Here is an 11,225-nt window from a genome sequence, read left to right on the forward strand (position 1 = left end):
TGGGATTAAAGGTGTGCACCACCACTGCCCGGCTGAGCATATTCTTAATACACAAGTCCTAGGTTCAGTTACCAACACTAGAAAAGAAGAAAGTTGTCATCATTTCCTTACCCAGCTAAGGAAAAAAAACCTAAACACTACAGCTGTTGGCAGAACTGTTTGAGGGAGAAGTACACTTAAAGACTATTTGCTGTGACAACATGTACAATAACTAGTTTAACTTGTATTCAGCATGAAAAGGGACAAGGCGTAATAGAAGAAAATGAAGTTTACAGCAACACTCTGGCTGGTGTCTGGGTGACAACTGGCAGCACACCAGTACTAAGAAGAAACAGGATACACAGTGGCAAGCAGGCAAGATTGCTTACTTGGTTTCTTTGAATCAGTAATGCTTTATTTAAAAAAAGTATGACATGAAAGAGTTTTTTTCTTTACCCTCAAATTTAGGTTGGTGTTTATTTCTATGACAATGGACATGGTGTTCTAGAAGACAACGACATCTACAATCATATGTATTCAGGGGTTCAGATACGGTAAATGCCTTCTTAGCTTGGCTTTCTTCTGGGAAGGACTTAGTAGTAGTACATAGACTATAAAAATTGTGTATTTAGTGGGCAGTCATTCTTTTCTGTGTATTCACTTCTTGTTGCATGTGTAGCTTTTCTTATTCAAGAGTTAACAGTATATGCCGAAGAGCTCATTTCACTCTTGTGCAGTCCAAAGTAGTTCAGCTGCTACCTGCCCTTACCTTATTCCTGCCATGTCATTGGCATTCTATAAAATGGAAACTTCTGTTTTTATGCTGTAGTTATTAAACAAACTTTTTAAGTTACTGTGTAGACCACACTGGCTTGGAACTCACAGAGATCTGACTGAGAGTCTGCTTCCACAGTTGTAATACCGGTGCACATACTAGTACCATGTCTAGCATGGAATGGCCATTTCTATCTACTCTTTAATATTTTATGGAGTTCTAAGTTTTGGGAGAGACGGGCATTTGACTTTTGTTCTTTGAGACAGGATCTCTATTTAGAGCATGCTGGTTTCAAATCCAAGGATCTGCATTAAAGGCATATACCACTCACAACACCTGGCCCAGGAGTCCTAAGAGTCTTAATGATTATAAATTCAACATTTAACTTCCTATATGAGAAGAGATGTAAAGTCATTTAACTTAGCTATGGAGGCTCCATAGCCATAGTCTTTAGCAAAGTGACACAAAGTGTGATTATATGGGAAAAACAGGATTAATCAAACTTTTAAGTACTAGCTAATTTATAAAGAGTTTTTGTTTTGTGTATGCATGTGGGCAGGTATGTGTACAAAGTACAGATGTCAAGTTCAGAAAACAGCTTTCAACTCAGTTCTCCTCCCACCATGTGAATTCAGGTCATCAGCCATGTTGTCAAGTTCTGAGCCATCTCACTGGTCCTATGTAGTTCTTGCCACGATTTGTTGTAAAAGATGATATACAGCCAGGCAGTGGTGGCACACGCCTTTCATCCCAGCACTTGGGAGGCAGAGACAGGCAGGTTTCTGAGTTCAAGGTCTACAGAGTGAGTTCCAGGACAGCCAGGGCTACACAGAGAAACCCTGTCTCGAAAAACAAAAACAACAACAAAAAGATAATGGGAATGATTGAAATGGTATTGTTTTTTTTGTTTGTTTTGTTTTGGTTTTTTGTTTCTCTCACCCATAGGACTGGAAGCAACCCCAAAATTAGACGCAACAAAATTTGGGGAGGACAGAATGGTGGAATTCTAGTTTATAATTCTGGTATGTTTAACCCATCATTTTTTTCTGCATTAATAAACTTTAGGAATATGCCTTCTAAATAATGTACCTAAATTTTACATTTATAGGTCTAGGCTGTATAGAAGACAATGAAATATTTGACAATGCAATGGCTGGAGTCTGGATTAAAACAGATAGTAATCCTACACTGAGAAGAAATAAAATCCATGATGGAAGAGATGGTGGCATCTGTATATTTAATGGGGGTCGAGGTATTATTAATTTTGCATTAGTGAAAAACCCAGTTTTGTGTTGTTGTTCTATGTCTTTAATGTTCAGTGACATCACCAGCTAAAATTTACAGATAAGTGAAACTTTCTCCATATCGCATCCTTAGATGGTTTAGGAAATTAGTACCTAGAATTAGACAAATGAATATTTATAGTGCTTCCATCTTTTGTAACCACCTCAACTCTGCCAGTTGTCAGTAAAGCATTTTGAAGGTAGAGTTGTAACTCCTCACTCTGGTCCTTTTACTAATCTAATTAACATTAAAGTCAAGTTACAGAAGATGTGACGAATTAATGAGTGTGTAAACATATGCAACTGTAGCAAACAAGTGTTGATTCTGTAACTGTTAGAGAACTAAACATAGTCAACTTGATCCATAAGGCCAATCAATCTGCCTGGCAGCATTAGCCCACAGTGATTATCTTTCATAGATTGGGAGACAGTGCTGAATCCAAAGCACTGCTGCTCCAGTGTCAGCAACCCAAGACTGTATTATCGTACATGAAGAATTACCAGTGCTTGAAATAATTTAATACATCAGAACAGTGATGGTCCCATCAATGATGGAACCTCAAGGAGATTAGATTTTTAATAATTCAAGAGCTAAGTAACATAGCTCATAGTCTTTATAAAACATAGTAAGGATAACTCAACTATAGTGGCTTATACCTAATGTCAGTACCTGGAAGTTTGAAGTTCAAGAAGTGGCATGGGTCTAAAGCCAATCTGGGCTCAGTGTGAGACTGCCCTCTCCCACACCCCCAAGACAAAGTACAGAGGGCTTGGTTTTCATTGCAGAGTGTTGAGGTGTCTACAATAAAATAACTTGGGGCTGGACAGATGGCTCAGCGGTTAAGAGCACTGACTGCTCTTCTAAAGGTTCTGAGTTCAAATCCCAGCAACCACATGATGGCTCTCTACCACCTGTAATGAGATCTGACGCCCTCTTCTGGAATGTATGAAGACAGCTACAGTATACTTACATATAATAAATAAATCTTTAAAATAAAATAAAATGAGCTAAGTCTCTAGATAGTCAACTGGTAGAGGGCCTTCTAAGTATAATTGTTTGCCTATTATTTACTTTTTAATGCCTGATGGAACATCTCTGTACCAAACACTATGGTAGAGATAGCAAAATACAGTGAATAAAACAGTATGACATCCATAAAATCTACAGTTAAATGGAGTGGCACATTATTAACAGAATCTGAAGGAAATTGATATGGTTTAGAATATATAAGAAGTTAACCAAGCTGAAGTTGGGTAAGGTTTTCTATGTGCAGTCGGGGTTTAACTGTCTTAACTGCATTAGAGGGCCACGAGATAGATCAGTGTGTAGAGGCGCTTGTGCACAGGCCTGGGGACCTGTACTTAGTCCCCATATCCCACAAAGTAGCCAGAGACCTCCACACATGCCCCTCTGAATTCATGTTACATATTCAATAAATGAGAATGAGGAAGACAAGCAAGCAAGCTGGTTACAAGCAGGGACTTGGTATAAAGTAGGCAAGAAGTTATTTATAAGTTACAAGGGTAGGGATGGGGCAGGAGAATCTGTTCATGCAGAGGACCTGGGTTTAAGTCTTACAAGGTAGCTTACAGTCTTATCTAATTCCAGTCCTAGGGAATTTTAATGCCGTCTTCTGGACTCTGGCTTGCCCATGGTGCACAAACATGCATGGAAAATAAATAGATGGGAATGTGTTGGGGCTGGTGCTCAGTTATCTATTAGTTCTTACCATGCAAGGGGAAGAAAGAACATTGCAGTGAGCAATGTCCATAAATACCTGAAGTCAGATGTTTACTGAAATAAAATTTCTACACCCATGTAAAAAATGTTTACTGTATTAAAAACAGGCACTGGTGGTTTTATTATTGTTGTTGTTATTAAAGTCTGTGTAACACTTTGCATGCCTGATACCTACAGGCCCGAAGAGAGCTTTAGATCCCCTAAAACTGGAGTTAATCGAGGTTGTAAGCTACCATGTAGTGCTGGGAATCAAACCCAAGTCCCTTGGAAAAAGCAGCTAGTGCTCTAACCACTTAGCCGTGTCTTCACCTAAAAACAGGTTGTGTATAAACTAGAGTATACTCTTAAGACTTCAAATGCAAATGATTTTTTTTTTTTTCAGAGACAGGGTATAGGTCTGGCTGAACTAGAACTCACTCTGTAGACCAGGCTGGCCTTGAACTCAGAAATCCACCTGTCTCTGCCTCCCAAGTGCTGGGATTAAAGGTGTGCGCCACCACTGCCTAGTGTAAATTTTTAAAACCCCCAGAAACTGAATATGAGAGTATCCAATGAAAGGAGACTGGAATAAGGAAAATGATCATAATTCTGCAAATTACTAAAACCTTCTTTTGAACTAAAGAAGGGTTAATTTATAATGCAGTAAGAAAGAAGAAGTCAAATTAAAGGGGCTAGCAGAGCTTGCTGCATGCATTAGGCATGGCAGTGCATCCTGTACCAAGAGATTATCAGCACTCAGGCCAGCCTAGGCCTGAGACCCCGTTTCAACAATGTTTGCTATATGTATATATATATTAGCTTTAATCTGGGTATTTTAATTGTAGGTCTCCTTGAAGAAAATGATATTTTCAGGAACGCTCAAGCAGGTGTTCTTATCAGCACTAATAGTCATCCAGTCTTAAGAAAAAACAGAATATTTGATGGATTTGCTGCAGGTTTGTATTTCTTTTATCTGTGGCTTATTTTACAACCTGTAACTATAAAGGTTCTTCTTGAAGGAAAGGTATATGTTATTTGGTTATTAGGAGAGAACCTATTTGAAATCTACTCTATGCCAACTTTTTAAAGAAGTAGTCTTAATGTTTGAACATGAACTAGAGTAAGTTTGTGGTCAGATGGAAATACAAATAAATGAGTCCTCTGACAATTTCTAGATGTTAAGAGGAAAAAATTACTTTCTTTTTTCTTTCTTTTTTTGAGACAGGGTTTCTCTGTGTAGTCCTGGCTGTCCTGGAACTCACTCTGTAGACCAGACTAGCCTTGAACTCAGAAATCCGCCTGCCTCTTCCTCCCAAGTGCTGGGACTAAAGGTATGCGCCACTACCACCCGGCAAGAATTACTTTCATTACTTCAAATAACCATTTAGAATTGTACTATTTCCCTTTAATCCCAGCACTTAGGAGGCAGAGGCAGGCGGATTTCTGAGTTCAAGGCCAGCCTGGTCTACAGAGTTCCAGGACAGCTAAGGCTACACAGAGAAACCCTGTCTCCAAAAAAAAAAAAAAGTACTATTTCAGCATACTCCTGGGTAGTGTCCCCTTTATACTTAGCTTTATCCTTTATTCCAGTCTCCTTCCATCTGTTGAACTTTCCGGTAAGTTTAAAAAAAAAAAAATGCCCCCAAGTTTACTTGTCATATCTGACTGTATAGTTGACAGCAACATTCAGTTGTCAACTGAATGTTGTTACTGATTAAAATACTTACAGTTTGTTCTCTAGCTAGTTAGCAGAGAGTCAAGAATGGTATAATGTGACATGCATCGACTTGTTTGTAAATCTCACTTCAGGTATTGAAATTACAAATCATGCAACGGCAACACTAGAAGGCAATCAGATCTTTAACAACCGATTTGGAGGCCTGTTTTTAGCATCTGGTGTTAATGTGACAATGAAAGGTATGTTGTTCTTTAAGTTCTTTATTGACCACAAAGCACTGTTGATTCCTTCTGTCACTCTCCAACTTAGCAGCAGCTTTAAACAACCAGCGTTGAGTCTGGCTTAAACTTGTTCCAAGAATTGGAATGTTTTATACAAAGGAAACCTATTTCTATTCTTACATATAATTGTATCCTTGGCTAGTTATTGAAAATTTTTTTGTTTTTACAGATAACAAAATAATGAACAATCAAGATGCCATAGAAAAGGCTGTTAGTAGAGGACAATGTTTATATAAAATATCAAGTTATACCAGCTATCCCATGCATGACTTCTACAGGTATATTTCTAAATTATTAAATTGAATACAGAGACTAGTGATTCCTTTAAATTGTCATTGCCTAACATCTTTGGTTCTATTGTATGCACTGAGCTCTAGAATCAAAGACTAAATACCGGGGGTTGGGGGGGTGTAAACTAATTAATTGATTGCAAGTTGTTTATATCTATAAAATATTCCAAGCCCTTTAGTTCTGACTCTTTACACCCCCAAAATGGTAGTGTAGTCCTGTAACTTGCTATATAAATAGACCAGGCTGGCCTTGAACTCAGAGAAATCCTCCTGTCTCTGTTTCTCAAGTGCTGGGACTAAAGGCATGGCTGTCTGTATTTATATAAACCCAGGTTTTCCATAAACCCGGGTTTTCCTGAGCAGATACAATATAGTTCCCTTTCACAGCCACAAAAAAAAATTCAGAGACAGAGTCGTAAAAGGCAGTGTTGTGAATTTCTGACAAGTTCAATAATACAAGTTTTGCTTTTTAGATGTCATACTTGTAACACCACAGATCGCAACGCCATATGTGTGAACTGCATTAAGAAGTGCCATCAGGGACATGATGTAGAGTTCATTAGACATGATAGGTATGTAGCAGTATGCGTGTTGCAGTGTTGCCCAGTTACTTCCCTTCCATTTTGCTAATTCTTGCATTTTCATTTTGCTTTAGGTTTTTCTGTGACTGTGGTGCTGGAACACTGTCCAATCCTTGTACATTAGCTGGTGAGCCTACACACGATACAGATACATTATATGACTCTGCTCCACCTATAGAATCTAATACGTTGCAGCACAACTGAACTCCTTCCCTAAAGAAAAAGCCCTGCCATTCTAACATAACTTAAAACATCTTTTGGAAGATAAAATACTTGCCCATGCTACAGAAAGAGACTGTACTGAAAAAATGGATACACAAGGTCAGTTGACACTATGAAGCTCAAGCTACCAAAAAGAAAGTGGCAATATATTGACTCAGGATCTCAAAGCTGGGTATTTTAGCATTACTGTGTAAAGACTTTTGAAGGGACAGAAGTGAAGAAATAAGCTGCAATTTTGTACAGATACCAACTTGTGAAAAGCTGGTGTTTTTACAGCGAGCATTGAATGCAGTCTGATTTGCAGTAGTAATCTTCAGTAGACAGCAGCTTTGTTGCTGCCTTTACGGACATGGGTACCAATGGCTTTTTGTAAAATGGGAAAATGTGAGCTAGCACTTCTGCATTGATTTTTTTTTTTAACATGTATTCAGATTGAGAATATGATTTTAATGCTTTAATCTCATGTAGTTTGTTTTTAATTTCAAGCAAATCTTATTGTACTTGAATGTGCCCTGTTTTGTTAGCACACCTAGACTTGCTGTAACTGTACTCATGTCCCAGTATGTACGTTCTTTCTATGAAAGAGAAAAAACACTAATCTTAAATTATATCCAGCAATGTTTCTGGTATCCTTTAAGAAAAGTTAAGACTATTATTTCCTTCCCTCTCCTGTGCAGCGTTCAAAGACCACCCCTAGAAAGAATACTATTATTTCCTTCCCTTCCCTGTGCAGCCTTCAAAGACCACCCCTAGAAAGAGCGAGTGTCTTAATGAGACTTCCTAGGAAGGGACACACTGTAAAACAAAAGTATTCTTGTATCTCAGTTTTGTGAAAGGTAAAAACTACTATGTTTTAAAGTACACTTTAGAAAGTCTCTTCAAAACAGTCCTGTATTTGAACTCTGTTCATAGTTTTTATTTGAACAGTTTAGACAAAACAGCTGGAAATTACAGCAATTTCCTGCGTTAAGCTGAGACCAGTATATATATACAGCTCTATACAGTTTCATAGTGACCCCCCCCATTTATGTGTATTGGTGACAGTGGGTATAAACAGCCTGAAAGTGTATGCATGTACCATAACATCTAGACTTAATATATTGTGGAGTATTCAATAACCATTATGTAGAAGGTAGATAAGAATTAAAAGGGTTTAATTTCCTAGAAAGAAAATGGAAAAATGGTCATTTTTAAAAAATAAAGTTTATTAGATCATAATGTTGTCTGAATTTACCAGCTTTTTCAAAAGTCAACCCAGCTTGCAATGTAGTCTACAATCTGTTAACCAAAGCCAGCAACCTGTGGACAGCTTCAATGTAGTCTACAGTCCGTTAACCAAAGCCAGCAGTCTATGGACAGCTTCACCATTTATAGTTGGCCTTTCACTAGCCAGACAAACTTCCCTTTAAAAAAAGAAAAAGAAAACGATTTCACTTTGTCTCTGTAGCAGCCTTCAACGCCTTTATTTAAAGTCAGCTATGGGAAGATTATACTGATAATTACCGAAATAGCTGTAATGACTTGTTCATCCTCTCAAATTCTCTTGCTTTTCTGTGTCCCTTCTGAATAACCTCCTCTGGAAGATTGGCAAGCCTTGCTGCGTTAAAGCCATAGCTCTTAGGGCAAGCTCCCTTAGTGAACTTATAGAGGAAAGTAATAGTCTCCTGGCTGGGATCCTCACATTCATTTTCTACCATGCATGCCTTCAAAAAAGAAGAGTTCATTTTATTACAGTTCTACTATTTACTTTATGCAAATAGGAGAAAATGTCTACTTGATTCCACATACCATATGTCCTAGGCGCACACAAGCATTTTTAGAATAATCTTCTACTAATGAATGATAGTGTGTAGAAAACAGTGTTCGACACTTTATGGTTTCAGCAAGTTCTTTAACAACCGCATTGGCTATCGCTGTCCCATCAAAAGTTGCAGTACCTCTTCCTGTGGAAGTGAAGTTACTGTACATTAAGAGATGTACACCTTGTGACAATAATAATCACCTTCAATTCAGGTATAGAAGGGCAGAATGGGAAGAGGGACCATGTATCCTCCGGTAACTCAGTGGCACCATGTAACAGGTCCCAAGTACATGGGGAAAGAGCTTTAGCTGTAACAGGTTAAAAAATAAAAAACTGAAAGCTCTCAAAGGCTTGATGACTCAGCTATCTCAGTTTCAAGGCCAACCTGGTCAACTTAGTGAGACGCTGTCAAAAATGAAAAATAAGCAGGGAGCTACATACTGAATTGTCTTCTGACCTCCACATGCCCGCCCCCCACCATCACCAAAAAAATAGATGCTCAGCAGTTAAAAGCAATGAGTCCAGCCAGGCACTGCTTTGATCACAGCACAGATGGATCTGTCTACCCTACATAGTGAGCTCCAGAACAGCCAGGGCTATGTAGAGAAACCATATCTCAAAACCAAAAGGGAGATAAAAAGAAAGGGAAGGACATCCAAGTGCTTCCCTCCCAAGGCACTGCTATGCATGCTCGAAGTGATGAGCATATATGAATCATTTGTATTTAAAAGGAGGAAGGAGAGCTGGAAGATGTAGGACAGCTCTTGCCTACGAGACATGACAGGAAATCACAGGACATGGGCATGCAAACAAAAACTGTCTTACCTAATTCATCCACAAGTACCAAAGAATGTGCTGTTGCGTGCCTAAGTATGCTAGCAGTTTCACTCAACTCAACAAAAAATGTACTTTCCCCTAAAAAAAGAAACAGAACTGAGTTATCAGATTATTATATCTTATTTGAATATGACTAGCAAGAATTTAAACTAAAAATGTGTATGCTGTGAACTTTTTTTTTTTTTAATAACACCAAGTTTAAAACAAAAGGCAGGTTATCTTTATCCTTGCCAACTGAATTGTAAGCCTTGGGAGAAAAAAGCAACTCACCTGACATTATTCTGTCTGAGGCACCAAGTCTAGTAAACACTCTATCAACTGGTGTGAGCCTACACTTCTCAGCAGGTACGTAACAACCCATCTGGGCCATTACAGCTAACAGACCAGCCTGTGAAAATGGGAGGAAAAGTATGATGGTTAGTACCTTAAAACCTCTCTGTACACAATCCACATTTGATTCAAGAATCGTTAAGTAGGAATCCGGTATTCCATACAAGTAAAGCCTAGCTAACAAACAAAGACTTTAACCAATGCCTGGAACCACAGTCCTGGATCCAGCAAATTTATCTCAGACAATAACTTCTATACTTGTTTTAAAGTTGAAAGATATATACAATACGGCCAGTTTTGTTAGCAAATTAGATTACAATGATTGACTATTTACAGCCTTATAAGAGATAAGTTATGTCAAAATGGTGCCTTGTTTCCTCTAACAAGTCTTAATTTTTTAACAGAAGTACTAGGGAGAGGACAGTATGTAAGTTCAGCAGTAAGAATATATATTCACATAAAAATCTCTAGCATAAATCAGTACCATTGTTTTATTATATAACTTCTATAATTTTACTCATCATGAATGTATTTTCTAAATTCATGAGAATCCCGGGGTCTCACACATGTGTTTTCTACCACTAAGCAGTTTTCCTTAACATTAGCTAAGAGCCAAAAGGCTGATGAGACAAAACTTTAATTATATAAGGAGATTCCCTTTGCTTCTTTTATGTGAGTTTGCTCTCTGGAAAAAGGACTGGATTATATAGCATTTGCTATATAATCTTACAACTACTTTCTACTTAATAGAAAATGAAGAATAAATTACTTGTCTTAGGAGTGTAGATTTGCCCCCCATATTTGGTCCAGTCACAAGCACACAATAGGCTTTGCCATTTTCCTCTGCATCTTCCCCACAGCCTATTAGAATGTCATTAGGGATAAAATCGTCTCCAAAAAAAGTCTTTGTAATGCAGGGATGTCGTGAACCTTTAAGCTCTAAGAAGGGAAGTGTGTCTTCTGCCGGTAACAGAATTACTGGGCGACACATAGGACCATCTCCTCCTTGACTATAGTTAGCCAGGCACAGTAAGACATCTGTCAAAAGAGGATACAAGTAAGACTTCATTATTTTTTAAGTTTCTTGTTGGGTAAACTTATAACCACTACACAGTACCTGTACTTTATATATCTCTTTTAAAAATTGACCAGCAAGAGGATTCAGCAGACCAAAGGTGTTTGCCACCAAGCCCAGTGACCCAAGTTCAACCCCCCAGGACCCATATGGTGGAAAGAGACCTCTGTAAGAACTATGTAAAAACTCCCAACACACAAAGTATTGTACTTTGTTCTGTTTTGTTCTAAACTACTGCTGGTGCCAGCACTTGGAAAGCCAAGGCAGGCATCTGTGTAAGTTCCCAGGCCAGCTTAGGCCACAAAGTCAGATCATCAAAAAAACAAAGTTTTCCATGTCTTCACTGTAATCTTTTTTTTTTTTTTTTTTTTTT

At 38.2% G+C, this 11,225-nt stretch overlaps 2 protein-coding genes across 3 annotated transcripts in view; one reads left to right on the forward strand and one right to left on the reverse strand.

The window, feature by feature from the left end:
* Fbxo11 (F-box protein 11) overlaps nucleotides 1-8,024 on the forward strand; it is an 83,185-nt gene extending 75,161 nt beyond the window's left edge. For both annotated transcript variants that reach the window (XM_031356605.1, XM_031356604.1), the window contains exons 15-23: nucleotides 232-354; nucleotides 448-533; nucleotides 1,700-1,776; nucleotides 1,863-2,006; nucleotides 4,603-4,713; nucleotides 5,567-5,674; nucleotides 5,886-5,994; nucleotides 6,480-6,578; nucleotides 6,662-8,024. In XM_031356605.1, coding sequence (XP_031212465.1) covers nucleotides 232-354; nucleotides 448-533; nucleotides 1,700-1,776; nucleotides 1,863-2,006; nucleotides 4,603-4,713; nucleotides 5,567-5,674; nucleotides 5,886-5,994; nucleotides 6,480-6,578; nucleotides 6,662-6,791 — 987 coding nt within the window. In that variant the 3' untranslated portion in view covers nucleotides 6,792-8,024. The remainder of the gene's footprint in view (nucleotides 1-231; nucleotides 355-447; nucleotides 534-1,699; nucleotides 1,777-1,862; nucleotides 2,007-4,602; nucleotides 4,714-5,566; nucleotides 5,675-5,885; nucleotides 5,995-6,479; nucleotides 6,579-6,661) is intronic.
* Msh6 (mutS homolog 6) overlaps nucleotides 7,994-11,225 on the reverse strand; it is a 17,473-nt gene continuing 14,241 nt past the window's right edge. The window contains exons 6-11 of the mRNA XM_031356795.1: nucleotides 10,547-10,815; nucleotides 9,718-9,835; nucleotides 9,436-9,525; nucleotides 8,598-8,752; nucleotides 8,313-8,512; nucleotides 7,994-8,212 (exon numbers count right to left, since the gene is read on the reverse strand). Of these exons, the coding sequence (XP_031212655.1) occupies nucleotides 8,131-8,212; nucleotides 8,313-8,512; nucleotides 8,598-8,752; nucleotides 9,436-9,525; nucleotides 9,718-9,835; nucleotides 10,547-10,815 (914 nt within the window). The 3' untranslated portion in view covers nucleotides 7,994-8,130. The remainder of the gene's footprint in view (nucleotides 8,213-8,312; nucleotides 8,513-8,597; nucleotides 8,753-9,435; nucleotides 9,526-9,717; nucleotides 9,836-10,546; nucleotides 10,816-11,225) is intronic.

The sequence above is a fragment of the Mastomys coucha genome, unplaced genomic scaffold, assembly GCF_008632895.1.
Source record: "Mastomys coucha isolate ucsf_1 unplaced genomic scaffold, UCSF_Mcou_1 pScaffold6, whole genome shotgun sequence".
Classification (NCBI taxonomy): Eukaryota; Metazoa; Chordata; class Mammalia; order Rodentia; family Muridae; genus Mastomys; species Mastomys coucha.